The 21,998-nt window shown below is 45.3% G+C and overlaps 1 protein-coding gene across 1 annotated transcript in view; it reads right to left on the minus strand.

Annotated features, from left to right (window-relative positions):
* Positions 1-6,467: 6,467 nt before the first annotated feature.
* The window catches only part of ZDHHC13 (zDHHC palmitoyltransferase 13), a 28,183-nt gene continuing 12,652 nt past the window's right edge, over positions 6,468-21,998 (minus strand). Inside the window, exons 5-17 of the mRNA XM_083164076.1 lie at positions 20,751-20,895; positions 20,589-20,653; positions 18,728-18,890; positions 15,081-15,206; positions 14,494-14,627; positions 14,020-14,124; positions 12,778-12,898; positions 10,482-10,544; positions 9,570-9,663; positions 8,869-8,952; positions 8,627-8,784; positions 8,358-8,455; positions 6,468-7,613 (exon numbers count right to left, since the gene is read on the minus strand). Of these exons, the coding sequence (XP_083020202.1) occupies positions 7,475-7,613; positions 8,358-8,455; positions 8,627-8,784; positions 8,869-8,952; positions 9,570-9,663; positions 10,482-10,544; positions 12,778-12,898; positions 14,020-14,124; positions 14,494-14,627; positions 15,081-15,206; positions 18,728-18,890; positions 20,589-20,653; positions 20,751-20,895 (1,495 nt within the window). The 3' untranslated portion in view covers positions 6,468-7,474. The remainder of the gene's footprint in view (positions 7,614-8,357; positions 8,456-8,626; positions 8,785-8,868; positions 8,953-9,569; positions 9,664-10,481; positions 10,545-12,777; positions 12,899-14,019; positions 14,125-14,493; positions 14,628-15,080; positions 15,207-18,727; positions 18,891-20,588; positions 20,654-20,750; positions 20,896-21,998) is intronic.

Here is a 21,998-nt window from a genome sequence, read left to right on the forward strand (position 1 = left end):
CATACAGAGAATGCGTGCCAGCAGTATAGAGTAATACCCCACACAGAGAGCGCGTGCCAGCGGTATACAGTAATACCCCCATACAGAGAGCGCCTGCCAGCGGTATACAGTAATACCCCATACAGAGAGTGCGTACCAGCAGTATACAGTAATACAGAGAGCGCGTGCCAGCAGTATACAGTAATACAGAGAGCGCGTGCCAGCGGTATACAGTAATACCCCACACAGAGAGCACGTGCCAGAGGTATACAGTAATACCCCATACAGAGAGCGCGTGCCAGCGGTATACAGTAATACCCCACACAGAGAGCACGTGCCAGAGGTATACAGTAATACCCCATACAGAGAGCGCGTGCCAGAGGTATACAGTAATACCCCATACAGAGAGCGCGTGCCAGAAGTATACAGTAATACCCCACACAGAGAGTGCATGCCAGTGGTATACAGTAATTCCCCACACAGACAGTGGGTGACAGCAGTAGAACACCCATGTACTGTATATAAAGAGGATATTATTTAAAAGGACATTCACAGAGCAAACAAGGAGCTCTCCCGTGTGGGCACAGAGCATGTGTCCCACCTTTCTCTGGGATGCTGTCGGCAGGTCAACACTAATAAAGGTCAACAGGCCATAGATCAACACATGGAAAAAGTCAAAATGAAAAAAGGTCAACATGAGTTTTTTCATGTTTTATTTATTATTTAGTTTTAGTACTTTACCATCCAAGTGGACATAGCGGGAGAATATAAGCGTGCCGAGGCCCCGTGCCCGGAGCATGGCAAGCGAAGCCAAGCAAGGAGACGCGGAATACTCCATGTCAACAGACACCAAAAAAAAAAAAGATTTTAATTATCTAACGGTTAATCCTTTTCTTGAAGTCAATATGGTATACTGGGTTCTCAATACAATGGGGAAGAAGAGGTCTTCAGTTAACAACTTGTAGAACACCACAAGTAAACATCACCTAAGTGACAACATAGGCAACAAGCCAAAATACGTCACAACCTTGAAGTGACAACCAGAGCAGTAGAAGCAGTATACCATATGGACTTCGAGAAAAGGATTTACCGGTATGTAATTAAAATCCTCTTTTCTATATCATCCATATGGTATACTGGGTTCTCAATACATGGGGATGTCCCAAAGCTTCCAGAAAGTGGGGGAATGTGCGTTGACGGCTGCAGTACCACCTGCCCAAACTGGGTGTCCTCTTTGCCCAAGGCGTCAAATTTGTAAAACTTTACAAAATTGTGTTGGGCCGACCAAGTAGCAGCCCTGGAAAGTTGCAGAGTCGACACACCCCAAGCAGCCACCCAGGATGCGCCCACAGCTCTTGTGGAATGAGCTTTCACAGAAGGTGGAATCGGGACGTCAGCTGCTCCATAAGCCTGACAAATAGTAGCACAAATACAATGTGCAATTGATTCTAGCCGACACCAGAAGTACCACGGTCTTCCACGTGTGGTACTTTAATTCAGTTGACGCCAGCGGTTCAAACCAGGATGACTGCAGAAACTGTAAAACCACATCAAGGTCCCAGGGGGCTGTAGGAGGTACAAAGGGGGATTGACTCCTCAAAACCCCATGGAGAAAGGTCTGTACTACCGGAATGTTTGCCAATTTTCTTTCAAAGAAAATGGAAAGAGCCGAAATCTGTACTTTCAAGGAACCTAGCTGTAGGCCCAGGTCCAAGCCTGACTGCAGGAAACTGTCCAGTTTAAACTCCGCAGGTAGAAAATAATTATTTTCACACCAGGCTACATACCTTCCCCAGATCTTATGGTAATGGGAAGCCTTCACCGGTTTCCTTGCCTGGGTCATGGTGGTAATGACAGAAGCATGAAGGCCCTTCCTGGCTAAAATCTGCCTCTCAACCTCCAGGCCGTCAAACGAAGCCACCCTAAGTCCTGGTAAACGAAGGGCCCCTGAGTGAGCAAGTCAACTACGAGAGGTAGATGCCACAGGGTCCCCACAACCATGGCCTGAAGATCCGCATACCACGCCCTTCGAGGCCAGTCCAGGGCCACCAGAATTGCGTCATTAGCGCATCCACTGCCACTGCCTGTGGGTCCCTTGACCTGGAGCAATATGTGTCCACCTTTCTGTTGATCCTGGACACCATCAGGTCAATCTGTGGTAATCCCCACCGATCTACAATCTGCGCAAACACCTGGGGATTGAGACTCCACTCTCCTGGGTGCAACTCGTGACGGATGAGGAAGTCAGCTTCCCAGTTGTCCACACCCGGAATGAATATGGCCAACAAGGCTAAGGCATAAGACTCTGCCCAATCCAAGATCTTGGATACCTCCCTCATGCAGGACTTGCTCTTTGTCCCCCCCTGCCGGTTGATGTAAGCAACCGTAGTCGCATTGTCCGAATGAACCTGGATTGCCAGGTTCTGCAATAGGGGGGCTGCTCGCAGGAGCGCATAATATACAGCTCGGAGTGCCAAACAGTTGATGTGTAGTTTGGACTCCCACAGAGACCATTTTCCCTGAAAACGCCTTCCCTGTGTCACTGCTCCCCAGCCGAGGAGACTGGCGTCTGTCGACAGAAGGATCCAATCCCGGATCCTGAACAGTCTGCCCGCCAACAGGTTTTACGGGTGCAGCCACCATTGCAAGGACAGCCTTGCCTGTGATGACTGACGTATCCGCCTGTGCATCTGAAGGTGGGCCAAAAGGGTCCAACTGGAAAGTCTGGGAGTGGAACCTCCCGAACTGGAGTGCCTCGAATGAGGCTACCATTTTCCCCAGTAGTTGGCTGCACTGATGGACTGACACCAGAACCGGTGTAAGGACCGCCACTACCAGCAGTTGAATGGCTACCATTTTATCCTCTGGCAGGAACACTTTCTGTTCCACCATATCCAGAATCATCGCAAAGAACTGGAGACGTCTGGAAGGATTTAGTGAGGACTTTTGCAGGTTCAAAATCCATCTGTGCGATGATTGTACCTGCATTGTGGTGTTGATATCCTCCCTCAACAGGTCCTCTGATCGCACCTTTATCAGCAGATCGTCCAGGTATGGGATAACATTTACCCCTTGAGTCCTGAGTAAGGACATCATTTCCACCATCACCTTGGTGAAAATGCATGGAGACGTGGACAGGCCGAAAGGTAAAGCCTGGAACTGAAAATGCTCATTCCAGATTGCGAATCTGAGGTGTGCCTAGAGCGGTTGCCATATGGGAATGTGAAGGTATGTGTCCTTCACATCCAAAGACGCTAGGAACTCCCCTTCCTTGAGACTGGCAATAACCAACTCCATCCTGAACTTGAACACGTTTAAAAAGGGGTTCATGGATTTCAGGTGAGGATGGGTCTCACCAAGCCGCCCGGCTTCGGTACTACAAACAGGGTGGAGTAATACCCCTTGCCCTGTTCCTGAACTGGTAATATCAACTGAGAGCAGGACCGCCAACAGGGGGGTGCTGTGGGTACAGCTGTCCCGGTCCCTGGAAAGCTCATTTTGCCTACCGCAAACCCCCCCCCCCAACTGCCTCCGCTGTGCTGCCTGCTTCTTCAATGCAGGACGAAGGCGGCCAGTTAAATGCTGCACCGGCTTTTCAGAGCTTGTGTACAGTTAGCTTTATCAGATCGGTTGACGGTACATGATCTCTGATTGGCTCATTAGCCGGTGCTGCATTTTAATTGGCCACCGGCATCCTGCATTGAAGAAGGCTTTTGCTTCAGGACCTGCAGCAGGAGTCGGGGCCCGGACTGGAAATCAGTCCCGGGCCCCAAAATCCTTAGTGGCATCCCTGTCTGAGAGTCCTGCAGCTTTTGCACTGCTTGCCTGAGGATAAGCTGATCCCCGCCACTGCCAGGAGCCCGGACCGAAAGAACCTGTGCGGTGGCAACCTGTCGAACTCCAGCTTGCAGCCGTGTGAAATAAGACCCCTGACCCACGAACTGAGGCAGGAGGCCTCCCACGCTTGGCTGAAAAACGACAGTCATGCCCCCACCACGAGTAGGTCTCGTGGTGGGTGTAACCCGTCATGCTGAGGGTTTTTGGGAAGCTGTGCCTGAGCTGTAGTCTGAGGGTGCAGAGGACCCAAGTCTTTATTAATTTACAACCCGTGTCTCTGTTAGCATTTGAGCAACCTCTCACTTTAGGGCGAAATTTGTTAGTCCGAAAGGACTGCTGTCTCTGGCCTAAAAAAGGACCGCCTGGGCTGGCTAGAGGTTGTCGGGAGGAAAGTGGATTTCCCGGCAGTAGCCATAGAAATCTACTCATAGTTCCTTACCAAAAAGATTCTCAACGCTACGCTTGGAGTCAGCATCAGCGACCCACTGACGCAGCCACAGAGCCCTGCAAGTTAAAACCACCATGGCCCAGTTACGTGCATTAATTGTGCCCACCTGCATCACAAAGCACCTTTGCCACATCTTGTATGTGACGGAGTGAATCGGCCACCTGAGTCGTAGACATGTCGCCCAACAATCCTTCCTGGATCTGGGTCGCCCAGGTATGAATGGATTTTTGCCATTCAGCAACTAGCAATTACTTTGCACATAGCCGCCCCACTGGCCGTATACACAGACCTGTGCGTACCGTCTAGCTTTTTATCTACTGAATCCTTAAGTGTGGAAGTCCCAGGCACTGGGAGTACCATCTTTTTGGACAAACAGGACATTGAGGCATCAACAAAAGGGTGCTCCTTCCACACCTACCTGTGGCATCAAAGGGGAAAGTGGACTTGAAGCGTTTGGACACTTGAAATCTCTTTTCAGGATTTTTCCAAGCCGATTTAAAAGCATCTTCCAAATCCGACTGTTCAGGGAATACCACATCCTGCCTTATTTGAGACACACAAAAGGGATCATCGTCAACAGGTGCAGCCAGAGGAAGATCAAGGACTTCTCCTATGGCCAATATGAAAGACTCAGACGCCTGTAACAGAGACTGAGACCCCTGAGAACCTGGTTGGGAATCATCCACATCCTCCCCTTTTTCTACAGCCTCATCAGAGTCAGGCGCAATGGCAGCTAAATCACGTTTGTGTGACAAGCCACCCATGTGAGTGAGGATGTCCACCTGACAGAAAGGACTCTTAAATCCTGCTGCACTCTCAGTCTGCAGGGTATTTGCAGTCAGCTGAGTAGACATAGTTTCCAGCATATATTTAATGCTGCTATCCCAAGCTGGTTCTTGAGGCTCCCCCTGTAATCCTCCACACAGTTGTGTGGGAATACCACTAAGCTGTGGTGACCCCCCCCCCCTCCCCACTAGTCTGGGGTGACATACATTGTTCACAAGTGACTTGTGAAGTAGATGCAGGGGCTGGAAATCATACAGGTTAACTGTCTATCCATCTTAGAAAAGTAATCACCCCACAACACACACACACACACACACAACCACCAAACAATCAGAGTCAGTGTGAAGTGTATAGAAGCTATGTGAATTCTCTAACACTTATAACGTGTGCCCAGGAATGCTTAACAAGCAAGTGGGAAAAGGACTTAGAGATACTGAGGGGACCAACACACCCTTAACCTTAACCGCCAGATTAAGGAGCTGGTTAGCAGTAATAGATATTTATACACATAATATTTTTCAGCGCTATTTCACTTGCTGTCTCTGCTGCAGATTTCTTCCACTCTGTCTGGAGTTGCCAGCACCGCTTCTGCTGTATGACACCCAGAGCATGCAAAGAGTAGCAGGAAATTCCCGCCAGAGAGCTAGGTCCCCACTCTGAGTAAGCCCCGCCCCTTACAATGGCGCTGGTGCTTTTACTAATCTTTATACTAGCGCTGTTGCTAGCAAAACTTAATAACACATGCCCTGGTGGTCCAGTGGCAGTATAAAGCATCCCGTGTCAGCAGGGGGCTGAGTGGTTCCCATGCAGGGACACCGCCATCTTGCCGCACATCAGCCGGGGTACCCCACTAAAGGGGACCCCGGATAACACTCAGTTCAGCACAGTTTACATTTTCCAGACAACCTAGCTGCTGCAAAGGTGCACTCGTTACTAGCTGAAACATTTTCAAAGATCTACAGGTAGAACTAATTACTTCACGTGTGATTCTGTGAGCAGATCTGGAAAACATTAACTGTTGGTAGCTCTCGAGGACTGGAGTTGGCTACCCCAGGTTTAGACTCTGGGGTAAATGTACTACGGGTGTGGACCAGTATTAGGACAACCCCATATAGTTGACAGGGTAACAGTCAATCTTTTATAGGTCGACCTTTTGACTATGTCACCCTATCATCCAGGTACCATGTACGACACTGCGAGTTTACAGCCCTGCAACCAATAGTTAGACTGTAACTATGGGAAACCGCTCCTTTCTTGTGAAGTTTAGTTGTCACCAAGTTCCATCCCAGTGTTATTTGACAACAGCTATGTGGCCGAGCATTGGGCGAGTGTATAATAACTACTAGCGCACAGACACTGGTATATACCACATCTGCCAACACTAATTACAGCCAAATGGGAAACAAGAGCCGGCAAATCAAAATAGGAGATTATTTATTAAAAGGACTCATTTGTAAAATGGAAATGTACACACACGGAAGGGACGGTTCCGCTGTCCTCAGCGCTCGGACCGGCCCTCTCCGGAGAAACAAAATCAGTTGTCAGAGACCAAAACCTTCTTTACAGAAAAACAAAACAAATACAGATGTGACACAGATGGAAGGTAACAAGTTCCACCACCCACCATCCCCCAGTCTGGGCTCCGTGGGCATAAACACACAGAAGTTGGGAAATCTTGGCCATGTGCGGATGATCTGAGGGCACCAAATAGATGATCCAGCGCTGCCGTCATCCACAAACATACATAGAATCTAACAGTACCACATGTTCTGGGAAGCCATGACTGATTCTAACTGACCGTTGTTTCAGGTTACATAACCGTTACCCTGGCTGTTAGACTACGCTAGCGTCATATCACAGGTTCCAGGAATTACCATATACACTTATAGGAGTCTAATGGTTTTCCCCAAGAGAACATTTTATTCTGATTGTCCCAGCCAACACTCCTATAGGTGGGGACCCTCCGCCATGGAATGCTTACCCCAGGCATCAGGAAGAATGGGCTATAGAGAAAATAACTGGTTCTAGGATAATCACGTGGTTATTAAGGACATTGTGCAAAACCTGACTTCTATAACAACAGGCACTTCCTATGCACAACATCAGAGATGGTTATTTCCTAATCAGTAATAACATTATAATGGCTTGTTACAGAGATGTTGGGAAGGAACACAACACGCAGGATACAAAGTCTATAAATTCAGGAGCTCCCTTACGTATGTATGCAAACTGGTTTTCTTCTTCCTTCTGTAAAGTATTAAAGCATTTCTGAATCAGCCAATCTGTACACGGGTTTCTGGAGTGTACGAGGGTTTCTGCAAATCAGGAGATAACGCAGCTTCTGAGATTATGCTTTAGGAGGTTGTCAGATAAAAGGCACACTCCAGTTCCAGTGGAGGGATTGCAGAAAAGCAGACATAGAACCTAAATGGGCTCAGCCTCCCGCATCTTAGGCATCTGCAAGATGCCATGGTATTGCTTAGTCCAGTCCACAGGCTTGGTTTTGATCAGTCCAAAGCAATGACACTGGAAGAAGTCGGCTAGGTTCTGGAGGCAGCCCCGGCTGGGAAAACAATAGAACAGGAATGCGTTATAGTGCGGCAATGCTTTCTTGCACCTTGCCCTGCTCATGTGCCCCATTACCTGCTCTTCCCTAAATAGGCCCTGATCTCGGAAGCAGAATCCCATACTCCAGCAGCGACTACTATGCTCCATATGAGTATTAGGTACAGTGCATGGGGGCAGTGAGAGGAAATGCAGCAAGCACAATAAGCAAACGGCCCTTTAAATTAGAACCCAGACCACCCCACCGCCAATTCTCATTAAAGGAGTTTTACATGTTGCATTGGAGTTTGAGCAACCCCCCCCCTACCCTGTTATTGTACTATATTAGGTGTTGCACCCCTTGGGTACGCCCGCCAGCAGTAGCACTGTGGTTCCTGATAATGAAATGTGGGTGGGACTCCCTACTGGTCACATGCGGCATTGCACAGATCTGAATACCCAGGGATACGCAAGTAGGACACCTACTGGTCACATTTTGGCATTGCACAGGCTAGTATATAAAATATAAAAATACACGTGTAAAAGGATCTTTTAAATGCCAGGGCATCTCAGTCTACTACCCGCCCCCCCCCCCCCCCCCCCCCAACGCTTGCACTTCCCGCCTTCAAACCCCTCCCACGGCTACACCCTGATCCTACTGCTGCTTGTCCAGTCCCTTCATTCCAAACCGCCCCCCCCCCCTCACGCTTCTCCCTGCCTCTAAACCCCTCTCATAACTGCTCTGCCCCCAGCAATCACTTACTTGTAGGGAGATCTCCGCAGCGACACCTTGTGCTTAGTGAATCGGTTCTGCATTTGGAGATTGAATCTTTCTTGCGTGGTCAGGCCAAGGCATGTGATCTGCATGGAGAAACATTTTGGGGTCAGCAGCAGGATTACTGTATATTCTGTCACCTCCGGCCTGTATTATAGTACATGCAGGTCACCAAAGCATCGCAGTCTGGTGACAGGCTCTCCCTGAACCAAACACCCCTCACCTAGAAGCCCCCCTAGAGTACCTGGCCCAGTTACCTGATAGATCTGCAGGAGAAGCATGAGAGTGGACCAGGTTGTAAGAGAACAGACAAGGAGGAAAATATACAGGACCCAAGGGGAACAGGCTATAATCTCTGCCAGGAAACCTCCAACGCCGTCCTTGTGTACATTGGCGGAACACTGAACGGCCCAAACTGCAGGGAAGATAAATGTAGATTATTATTACGGGGCGGACACAGAGCGAGCGGCAGCACCAACGTCCCCTGAGATCTACTTACACACGGAGGACGCATATATCATCCAGTGACCCATGACTGCAAGAGCACCGAGGAAGAGCACAAAGTAATGGTGGTTTCCAGCCCCTGGGGATACAAGAGACGGTAAGGCTGACATTATTCCTGCATTTATGTAAAAAGGTTCTAGGTTCAGGTCAGAAGCATCTTCGGAAAGAAGGACAATGGACCAAGGACAAAACCACAAACTCTCCCAATGTAAAAGTTTCCCAAACTGTTTATACCACATAATACCAGTCAACCATATGAGATTTCTCCAATGTCTCAGTTTTTATTAAAACTTAAGCTTGCGCAGAAGCCGGAATGGATCGCCATGGTGTGGGGCTTATTTACTAAGCAGCCGCTACTAGCAGCATCTATAAAACCAAAATCTGCCAGGGCCACATTTTGTTATAAAAAGCATTGCCCTTTAAAGTTTTGTGTTTAAACTGTCACGGAAGCCTTAGTTTTTACATGCCGCTGTTCTGTACAAAAGCCCCTAACGTCGAAGATATTTGGAGGTGATAGGTCACGGATATGGTCTACTCCCCTGTATGCATCATTGGCCACTGAGCAGTATAATCCCCAGTGTATAGTGTGGCTGGGACAAGAGTCACCTTGTACCACATGCTGCTGAATGGCTGATAACAGAAGACAACAGCACAGACTTACAGTAGCTAGAATATTAGTAATGTACAGCATCTCACCGACACAGCGCCCGGTCCACATGCAGTGCTGATCAAACTTAGCCACACAGGAATTACACGCGTGACAGTGCATCGACCTCAGGGGCTTCTTCACCTGTGAGATTAGACAAAGGGTTAATGAGCTGCCGACAAGAGGCTGATCCAGACAGAATAGATTTGAGATTTTCACGTCTAAAGTTGCATACACACTGTACAATTTTTTTGGCCAACTTTTTTGACCAATTTAGTTCATTTCGCCATTCTAAACTAAATTGGTGAAAATATCTTTCAGTGCGTTTGCGACGAATGATGATGCGCATACCCGTCAGTTGTTCATGAACTGTGCATGCAGCTCAATTTGGATATCTTTCAAAAAGAGCCTATAAACTGTAGCTAGATCTTTCGTCTTTCATCTGTCATCAATATCTTGTCAACATCTTTCATCCAGGACACTGGGTTTAAGGGAAAGGTCTTTCAACAAAATTGGTCCAAACAATTGTACAGTGTGTATGCACCTTTACAGTATATTCAATGATCTTTCAAGAGCTCAGTATAAAATATTACACCCTCCAATACTATTGAACATATGTAAATGGCATTATCTGCAATTCTGTATTGATCACTACAGTGGCGATCTAATGTAATAATGGACAGCATGAGGCCATATAAATAATGACATGCGCCAGCCTTAGAGGTCACCAGGAATGACCCAGGTGCTGCCCTTGGACCTCCAGGGCACCACCTTATTACCCCCCTTTGTCCACACAAGTGTTTAGGGTTTCATTATCCAGGTGATGATTATGTGGACGGCACGGAACGTGTAAGACGGTCATACAGCTTTACCGGCACCTCACAATACACAATTCAGTGCATAATTTGCTTGGAACCATGTTAGTACACCATATAATATATAATAATAATCTGGGAACTCACCAAACAGGACGTACAGAACAGTCTGACATCCAAGCAGCCGGCCTCAGCGAGTGTGATAATGGTCTGCAAAACAAGAAATCAAACATTTCTACTTGTGACCTTCAAAGACCATAGAGATATGTTATTAAATCATCACGTTACAAAGGTTACACCCTATTTATCAAACATTTGTCACCATTACCATACAAAAGCGTTGTTTCATTTGCTATATTTGCACCAGAAACCCTTAATGAATTGGTGCAGGTCGCTGCAGGCTGTGTTCCTATAGGTGCATTGCAGCAGTTACAAATAGAGCGCATGCACACAGGGTTTATTAGGTTACAATACGGGGATATTTAATTGGCCACAATAATTTACCACAGCTAGTTGATCGCCCAGGATCTATCAAATAAGCCCCAAAAGCAGTCAGTATCTAGGATATGATTTCAACCTACCCAAGGAGGAAAAAAAACAAAAAAAAAACACCAGATAAATTACACGTTTTCACGTAAAAACTCATGGATCTGGATCTGGAAACTGATACCAAATACTGGGGGGAATTTACTAAGCCAAATACAGCTTAAAAAAATTGTATTTGTACTGCACATTTTTTTTGCGGTATTCGTATTTTCAGAAATTACAATCCTAAAAATATGTTCATTTGTATTCGTATTGATGGCACTGTCGTATTTGTATTTACAAATACGAATGGGAATCACCATTCAAAAGAATGGTGATCCCTAATTAACTAAGCGGACGTATTTTCGTATATGGCCGCTAATTACCGGCAGTTAGCGGACGGCCGCTAATTGCCGGTTAAATATGCCAGGAAAATACACTTCATTTTTTTGGTGTATTTGGAAGAAGCCTGCACGGATCAGTCAGATCCATGCAGGCTTTAGTGTAAAAAAAAAAGAAAAGGAAATAAATATTTTTTGAATAGGGTTCCACTGATTTCCCCCCCCCCCCCCCCCCAAAAAATACGGCGGCCATAATGACTAGGGGGTCCCCCATATTTTAAGAACACGCACCAGGCCCAACCAGTCAGCAGAGTAATGTCACAGCCGGGGGACATTTGTATAAGGTCCCGCGGCCAAAACATTAACCCCCTGACCGGTCAGCCTGGGCAGGGATCCTGAGGGAGTGGGGACCCCCCCAATGAAGGGGTCCCCCCTCCCGAATTTACTTACCCAGGTTAAAGCCTGGGGATGTCCCCGGTGGCCCTGAAGCAGTGGCCACCAGGCTGCTAAATTGGACCAAGTCGCCCTGAAGCAGTGGCCACCAGGCTGCTAAATTGTGTAAAAAAATAGATGAACACTATTGTATATGGTTGGTGAACTATGAGTCCCAGCAAGCCTCACCCGGCATGCAGGGACTTGGAGAACCACAAGTCCCAGCATGTGGGACATTAAAGGGCCCGCTGGAACTTGTGGTTCCACAGCAAGACAAATAGTTAAAAAAAGACAGACACACAAGAAAAATTAAAACTTTATTACATACATAGCCCACTTATACTGGGCCCGTATGTAGCCGTCAATCCATCGGTGCATCCTGAAGAAATCCATAGGGTCACCCGTGGAAGCAAATTATACTTATAAATGTCCTCCGGCGTAGATCACGTCTTCTTCGGTCCATGTAGCATCCATGGTCTTTGCAAAACAAAAAAACGCCCAGACTGTCAGGAGGAGACACAGGATGTATGTTTACATCCTGCGGCTCCTCCTCCCAAATGCCGCTATTGGCTGCTTAGCGCCTCCTGATTGGCCTAGGCAGCTAATAGCGGCATTCGGAGGAGGATCTGCAGGATGTAAACAAACATCCTGCGTCTCCTCCTGACAGTCCGGCATGGATCGGGCGTTTGCGTTATTTTGTTTTACAAAGACAGTGGATCCCACGCAGTTTTTTTTAATATTATTTTTTATTTTTTTTAATCACTGCAGCCGATACAAATTTGTATTTAAGATACAAATGCATATCGGCAAAAATACGAATCCATACGCCATCGGAAAATACAAAATCAGTCAAATACTACTGATTAGTTTTCGTCGGACTACGATTTGCATACGGCTAAAAACAGCCGTCTGCATTCGTATTCAGGCGTATTAAGAATACAAATACGAATTTTCTTATTCTTAGTAAATTTCCCCCTCTGTGTTTTTGCCTGCAAATGGGTAATTTTTCAGATACCCCATATATTGAACTACAGTTGAACTGCATGATAGCTCTGCTATTTTTTTTTAGCTAAACAGCTAAACACGTCAAGACTATGCGGAATATCAATCTACTAGAATGTAACGTAGTATCTTCCTATGAGTACCTGCTTCCTCTCCTCCTCCGAAGACTTGATGTACCCGGGATCCGTCCTCCACGTCTTGCAGAAGTAATAAAAAACAAGGATGGCGCTCAACACAAACGGGACCTGGACCGTCGCCCGCATCATATGTGCGCAAAGAGGAGGCGTTAAGGAACAATCCATAATCTAAACAAAACTTGCAATGTGTGCAATTCACTATAAACAGATAGGTTATAGGTGTAGCACAGGTGTATCCAGCTGTTGTTGCACTGCACAGCCCAGCATGCCCTCGCACAGTTTTGGCATTCTTTAATAGAAAAATCTGTGACAGGGCATGCTGGGCTGTGTAGTGCAACAAAAGCTGGAAAAACACAAGTTTGACACCCCTGGCATAGCAGGTCACACTTATTTCTCCGGCATCTCCGGCTTTTCACACCCTAGTAGATTTACCCCCTGCCCCTAGGACAGGGATGTCTCATATACTTGTAATCACAAATCCCCCCTCAAGAAAGAAAAATAAATAAAACCCAGAGGATGACATATTGTTAAGTTGCCGTCTGACCATCAGGCCTCACTGAAGACAGAAGTTACAATATGGCAGGAGAGTCACATGTTTCTAGATTGTAAGCTCCTTAGAGCAGGGTCCTCTTTCCTCCTGTTCTCACTGCACTCTTCTTGCATTTCAATGACAGCTCTCTTACTCACCTACAATCTATACCTGCATCTCTTCTCACTCACTTCCCTATATCTCAGCTGTATTGTATACTAAGAATTGTGCTATGTCTAGTTCTGTGTACCTTGTATTGTTCTATAGGTACGGCGCTGCATACCACTTGTGGCGCCTTATACATAAAAACCTATTAATAATATTGTTACTTAGCTGGTTCCATCTTCCTTTGGCTCGGGGACTTCGGCCATAGCGATGCGCATTAACCTCCCTTCTGCCATCAACTCCAGCTTGCAGGGAGCTGGGATTACAGATAGGATCATGGCAGCACCATCAGCTAGGGGGGGTGGGGGGGAAGATTCGCTGTTCTGACAGGTGGAGACTCTTTAGTCTACGGTCATCCATGTGACAGGGACTGCATGCGTCTTCTACCAGGGATGCATTAGAAATCAGGGATCTGCATACAAACGTCAGCTCCTCAGTCATAAAGCATCTTCACCAAAAATATGTTACACCCGAATTCCTACCAACGTTCATCTAAAGACAATGGGAACAGTCAGCTCCAATTAGGAGCCGCACATTTTATACAAACGAGAAGGATATCAGGAAAGAAACAGAGGAACCACGTCATGACCATCCAGAAAACGGAGCTGAAGAAGAAGATGGCGGGCAGGTGCTTCTGACTGTTGGGACCAACAAGGCGCCTGTATAAAAGAAAGGACAGCTCCAGTAACGACATCACTGACCACTCCTTGGCTGACACCATGCCTCGGCCAATCCCTGGCTGACGCCAAGTACCGGCCAATGTTTTTGTTCCCAACACTTCTAATACTGGTTTAGGATTGTTGACCACAACTACAAATAAGTAGATTGAAAAAAGATGTGTACGGTAACAGGAAGTAATCAGGAGATGCGTACGGTAACAGGAAGTAATCAGGAGATGCGTACGGTAACAGGAAGTAACCTGGGAATGTGCTAACTTTCATTAGTCTTAGGACTTTGGTGTTCCATATGGACAATAAATGCTCTGAAGAGAACTCTGCAAAGCATAAATCATTCAGTCTGACACAAACCTGGTGAAGAGCTGGGAACCGGCAGTGACCAAAGCGAGGAGCGTCCCCTTCAGTAACCAGGAGTCCGTTTTCATGTTAAGGATGTATCCAACACCTCCCAGGAGAGACAAGCAGACCAGCGCCACCAAGGAGACCTGCCAGGGAGACCAAACAATACAGATCTTTATAATGGACATTTACCATGGGACAGAAGAACATCTTCATTGGGTATAAATAAAAAATAAAAATTAAATAACCATAAGATAGAAACGTAAAATAACAAAACCGGTCAACCAGCGTTACGTGATTGGGTGAAATACTGAAAACCTGGCATAAAAACAGGAATAAAAGGAAGGTAGTACAGGTACTTCTGCACTGACCTCTAGGTGGTGCAATTTACATGAAAGTTATTGTGAATTGGGTTACACTGTAAAATCAGACAAAACACCCGCAATCCAGGTTTTCTGGATTTCTCCCAGCCAAAATAACAGCTGCATTGGGAAGAACCGAGACGTTACAAACTAATAAACTTGAAGAAGAAGGTACAGGCAGAAGGTACACACAGGCGGAAGGTACGTACAGGCAAGGTATCCAGAGTATTCACTGACCTCATACTTCTGTAACAGCTTCAAGGCTCTGGAGTTCTTGTTTGCCCGAGACTTGGTTTCACTCATTAATATATGGACTACTAGACGATTTCTTGTTTGTCGTCCAATATCTAGCGGCGTTTCTCCCTGCAGGATAGGACAAACACAACCATCTTATAATAATAGCCTATGGGAGACAATTCCAGTTACTCCAGCTTCAGGAGTAGGGGAGGATAAGGGGGAATATCAAGAAGGTGCAGATAAAGAGATACCCCGGGGGTAGATGACAGGAATGTCAGGCAGAGAGAACGGAGTGATACCCCAAGGCAGATGACAGGAATGTCAGGCAGAGAGAATGGAGTGATACCCCAGGGTAGATAAGGGGAATGTCAGGCAGAGAGAACGGAGCGATACTCCAAGGGTACTATAACGGGAATGTCAGGCAGAGAGAATGGAGCGATACCCCAAGGGTACTATAACGGGAATGTCAGGCAGAGAGAACGGAGCGATACCCCAAGGGTAGATAACGGGAATGTCAGGCAGAGAGAACGGAGTGATACCCCAGGGCAGATAACAGGAATGGCGGAGGAAGAGGTGCGAGTGTCCGCACAGGATAACTTCTTTGTCATTACATATAAAACAGTGCCGTTAAAAATCAAGACGGTAACAAACTAAATTATTTTACCAAAATTCCCAGTAATAGTAAACTTGTAGTTTAGATGAGTTTGGCGGTGATCCAGAGTCCGGAATAAACACGTAGGAAAAGAAGGAAAGATGACTCTTTGTTGGGGCGCTACTTGTTTGTTAATTATTATTAGGAGAGTCTAAGTTACTTATTAGATATATTTTATTGATAAAACCGATTTTATTAGGTAATAAAGATAAGATCGGTTTATAATAAAAAAAAATAAAAAAAAAAATTCAGTGTTCTACAAAAAACACAAACACATAAAAAGGTTGAGCGACCCCATAATTAGCGTAGTGGAGTCTCTGAAATGTTTGGAATTTATGCAATTAGCCCTACATGTATAGGTAAATATTATATAGAAGTATGCTTCAAAATGATCTTGCAATTCTAGATGAGTGGGCAAAAAAATGGAAGATGAGGTTCAATGTAGATAAATGTAATGTTATGCACCTTGGGAGACACAACCAGTGTGCAAGTTACAACCTTAGCGGAGAGGAACTGGGTAACTCCATACTTGAAAAGGATCTAGGAGTCCAAATAGACAGCAAACTAGGATGTAGTGCCCATTGTAATGTAGCTACAAAAAAGGCCAACAAAATTCTGGCATGTATTAAGAGGGGAATGGAAACTAGGGACTCAGGGGGTAATTATGCCACTATATAAAGCATTGGTGAGACCTCACCTAGAGTACGGAGTACAGTTCTAGGCCCCACACTATAAAAAGGACATCATAGAATTAGAAAAAGTCCAAAGGCGAGCAACAAAGCTTATTAGGGGAATGGAGAATTTGAGCTACGGGGAGAGATTAAGCAATTTGGGACTATTTACATTAGAAAAGAGACGTTTAAGGGGGGACATGCTCAACATGTACAAGTATATCAAGGGCCAATATAAGGAACTGTCATGCACCCTCTTTTCTACTAGAAAGGAATCTAGGACGCGAGGGCATCAGTATAGATTAGAAGAAAAAAGATTTCATTCAGCTAGTAGAAAGAATTTCTTTACGGTCAGAACAGTCAAACTCTGGAACTCTCTTCCCAGAGAGGTGGTAACGGCTGGCTCATTAAATGCGTTCAAGGCAAAGTTGGACAAACATTTACTGGAGAAAAACATCCATGGGTACAAATAAGAAATATAATTTGTCTGTAAAATACCAGAACCTACCAAATCAGCAATGGATATCTATACCAGGTTGAACTAGATGGACGCAAGTCTTTTTTCAGCCTTACCTACTATGTAACTATATAGACAGTCCTGGAAATGTACACGGTTACTAGAGACATATTACTGAAAATTCTTTTCCAGGTTTACCATAAATGGTCCGCTAAATGACTGGTCAATCTTTGGTGGGCAGATAACCGCGGGATATCATGCGCGAGTCCACTCTATAGCGTGTAACGTCAGAATGAGGAGACCATGCCGGCAAGACAGTAATACGGTATATTGGTTATCCGTACAGAGAAATGAGAATCTATGGTGCAAGAAAAGGGGAATTGATTGCAACACCTTCTGGAGCTTATGATACATTACATTAATAGTAACAATGAGAGGAATTTATCAATCACTGTAGCAGCTTTTCTCAGTAATTGTTACATATTACTGTATCATAAGCTCTTGCCGGCATGGTCGCCTCATTCTGACGTTACACGCTATAGAGCGGACTCACGCATGATATCCCGCGGCTCTTGCCGGCATGGTCTCCTCATTCTGACGTTACACGCTATAGAGCGGACTCACGCATGATATCCCGCGGCTCTTGCCGGCATGGTCTCCTCATTCTGACGTTACACGCTATAGAGCGGACTCACGCATGATATCCCGCGGCTCTTGCCGGCATGGTCTCCTCATTCTGACGTTACACGCTATAGAGCGGACTCACGCATGATATCCCGCGGCTATCTGCCGACCAAAGATTGACCGGTCCTTGTTCTAGATTGATCAGAAAATTAGCGGACCATTTATGGTAAACCTGGAAAATTATTTTCAGTGATATATCTCTATTAACCGTGTACGTTTCCGGGACTGTCTATATACTGCTATATAATATTTACCTATACACTTAGGGCTAATTGCATAAATTCCAAACATTTCTGAGACTCCACTACGCGGATTATGGGGTCTCTCTACCTTTATACGGGTTTGCGTTCTTTGTAGAACACTGAATTATTTTATTATAAACCTATTTTATCTTAATTACATAATAAATTCAGTTTTATCAATAATATATCTAATAATTAGTAACTTAGACTTTCCTAAGAATAATTAATTAACAAACAAGTAGCGCCCCAACAAAGAGGCAGAGATGAGGGAGTGATGTCCCGGGGCAGATGGGCATTGTATGGAAACTGATCGTTTATGACCCCTTTTCCACTAGCAGAAATAACCCGGTAATGTCAGCTAGTGGAAATGCTCGTTTGTCCAATCCAACCCAGGTAATGACCTAACCCGGTATATTGGAAAAACAGAGCTGATCGGGACTTCTGGGGCATTTTAATGTGCGTTTTGTACATGTCTGGATACACATATGGCTCAGATATACTGCAAACAGTCTTGTGTGAAGACACTTTTAAAAAGGTTTTTATATTTGGGACCAACATAAAAGCATAAAAGGTTTTTAAATAAATGTGTGGTCTCTTCATTAATAAGGAAATGTTTTCTTTAATGGTGGCCCTTTTGGGTAATAGTGGCCCCGTTTTGTGACCTCCCTCTTGGTAAAGCCCTTTAAAAAGGCATTTTCTTATGTAATATATAAGAAAAAAAAAACAGGCGTTACCCGGGTTAAGTGTAAATGGGGCTGATCCGGCAATTTACCATGTAGCATTGCGTTAGAAATGCATCTTGAACCCAGGTCCAACCCGGCATTGACCCGGTGACAAATTACCAGGTCTGGCCCAGGTTGCTAGTGGATAAGGGTTATATGAAAAAGCAGCAATAACAAAAGTATTTCTCATCAGATACTAAATAGGCCGCAATTGATCACCTTGGCGTTCTCCACGTCCAAACTGGATCCGGCCTCTAACAGCAGATCCACAGCGTTGACGTTGCCAGACGACACGGCCCAGTGCAGAGCGGTGTTTCGGTGGACCTTGTCCACAAGATTCAGAGATGGGTTCAGCTTCAACAAGAAACTGGTCGGTTCCATTCTAAAGACAGAAATCTGGTTATCCCACAGAGTATTAGTGCGCTTTATAAGGAACATCGATTGGAGTGGAATTCTATAATATATATATATATTACACACATAGCACACACTTCAGTAATACTCTGCACATGTAACAAAAATGATCTGTAAGTGACCGTAGAAAACAGAATAAACCAGGAAAGCGCTTCCAGACGCTATGTCATTAAGCCGATGCATTTAGCAGGAACGTACATTTCCAAATTTTTCACTAGACTAAACTAGTGGGAATTTTTTTTTTATTATAATCCTACAATAATATACAATATTTACAGTGTAGAGGGTACTGAGAGACTGCATGCTCAAAAAGATGAGGGGTAGTTTCACCTAAGTACTAAAGATTTAAATACCCCACCTCGCCCCACGTCTGCGCCGTTTGTGGAGAGAATTGGGTCCATCCCATACGCGATTGCAGCGCTAGACAAAACAAGTTCTCCAATACTGAGAGCTGCCTGGCATGAGACCGTCACGCTTCTGTGAGCTGGCTGTGGTTGGGCCAGCCCTGGTTATCCTAGGACAAAGCCCTAGGTCAGTGGGTCCCAACCTGGGGTACGTGTACCCCTGTGGGTATGCTGCAGACTGGTTGGGGGTACTTTAAAATAACATTGATAGTGGCGGAAGATGAAGAAGTCTCTCAGTTCCGGTTTCTTCTTCAGCATCATTGGTGTCTCTGCATGCTTTTGTCTGATTCACTGGGCACTACCCGCACTGTGATCAGACATCAGTGATCACCTGCCCTGACAAGGGTGGAGGAAGCAGCAGCATTAATCCTACAGGTGTTAGGGGGGACCCTGGAAAAAGTACACAGCCAGGGGCCAGACAGAGGGGCCCGATCCTTGACCGCACACTACTCATCCACTACTCCTTAATATAAGGACATGCATACCGCTCACTTCCACTCCACTCGTAAGTACTGTGGATAGGTCATACAGAGAGGAGGAGGTACTAATTAAGGGGTGCAGGAGAGAAAAAAGGGGATCCACTGTTCTAGTTAATACGAGGCAAGCAAGGTACTGCTGTATAATGTTAGACCAGCAGGATTGCTGGAGGCCATGGACGTAATGTTACTACATGCAGCAGCTCCCTCACTGGACTATAGACATACAGGATGCGGCCTGTGCATAATACTCTCTGAGCCCAAGTCACTTCTGTACGCAATGGTGGATTGTCACACATCAGAGCAATTATTCTCTGACTGCGCATGTGTGACGGTCCCGCTGTGATCGTGCTCACAATAATGATCACATTGCAGGGATTGGCACGAAGTGACCACTTGGAGGTGTTCACGGAGCATTTATGGGGGGTGGTTGGCAAAGCGCAGGAGTTTTATGGCTGTTTTTAGGGTCTCTGCCGATGGCTATAGGCTTGTACGTATAAATACATGGTGCCTGTAATATGTTCTGCATAGCCATGGGGCTACCATTAACTGGACGTTCCTCCTACTTTCGTATAGCCTGCGAATGTGTATGCAATTGTTCATTCCTGGGCAACAGCGTCACTTGCGGACATTAGCAGTTCCGCATTTGTGTAGAACATGAATTAGGCTCTTTATGTGGAACATATATACTGCGGCCATTCTTCTGGAACACTTTTATTCACTAAAACACTAATCGAAGTCATTCTCTGCGTCCCCACAGTAACAGATGGAATTTGCTCTCATTACCCCATTATTTTCTGTGCAGCCAGCATTAGGGGGGTCATTCCGTTCAGATCGGTCACATCTATGCTCTGCAAACAGAGAAACGGTGATTGTTACATACAAACGTCTGCAGACCCCGCCCCCCCCCCCCCCCACCACCAGCTTCCCTGTCCCCTTCACACACACCTCTCCCTTGGCGATCAGGTAGGCTATAATAGGCAAGTGCTGGAACAGCACAGCCAGATGGACGCTGTTATACCCTTCCCCATCTATAAGGTTCGGGTCTCCTCCATATTTCATCAGCAGTATTACCGTCTGGAGGTGTCCTTGTCTGAGGAGGGAGAGAAGAATATACTGCACGTCACAACCAAAAAACATCACAACATTGGTCAATGAATACGCACATGATGGAATAGTAAACTAATACCCCTTTCACATTATATAATATATTGCCGTTTTTTTACCGTTTTAAAACCGGGACAGCTGCAATGTGAAAACTCCATTGTCAATTTACCGGTTACAGAATACCGGTATTTTGAAACGTGTTAAAAGCAGGATCCTACACGTTTAAAAAAAGTGATGGGAAATAACGGCATTGAAACGGTAATACCCCTTTCAGACCGCACTTAAACGGGTAATATACTGGTTTAAGCTATGCGGTGTGAAAGGGGTTAAGGCTGTCTGACCCTTTTGTAGAAACCGGTCAAATTACCGGGTCAATGCCGTTTATGCGATGTGAGAGCAGCTTTAGAGCGTCTTCCAAGTTATAAATAAAAACCAGAACCATGGCAAATGATCAGCTAGAATGTAAGCTCTTCAGGTTAGAGCTAACAATTGTATAAATCATGTGTTTTCCTTATAAGAACCTTATTAACCCCTTACCGCCGCAGCCTGTTTTTGCCTTCCTGTCAGAGCCCTTTTTTTCAAATCTGACATGTATCACTTAAGTGGGGATAACTTTTTTTTGCTTTTACTTATCCCAGTGATTTTGAGATTGTTTTCTCGTGACACATTGTACTTCAAGTAAGTGGTAAATTTTGGTCGATACAGTCTGTGTTTTTTTGTGAAAAATACCAAAATGTCGTAAAAAAATTGACAATTTTGCAGTTTGCAAAATGTTAAATTTTCTGCTTGTGAGACAAATAATCATACCACTCAAAATAGTTAATAACTAACATAGACCATATGTATACTTTATGTTTCCATCATTATTTCAACCTCCTTTTAATTTTTTTGGACACTAGGAGGCTTAAAATATGAATAGCAAATTCTCAAATTTTCAAGAAAATTTCAAACACTGATTTTTTTAGGGACCAGTTCAGTTCTGATGTGACTTTGAGGGACTTGTATGTATGTGAGACACCCCCATAAATGATGCCATTTCAAAAACTGCACCCCTCACAGTATTCAAAACAGCATTTTGGAAGTTTGTTA

Source organism: Crinia signifera, chromosome 11 (genome assembly GCF_055691185.1).
Source record: "Crinia signifera chromosome 11, ASM5569118v1, whole genome shotgun sequence".
NCBI lineage: Eukaryota > Metazoa > Chordata > Amphibia > Anura > Myobatrachidae > Crinia > Crinia signifera.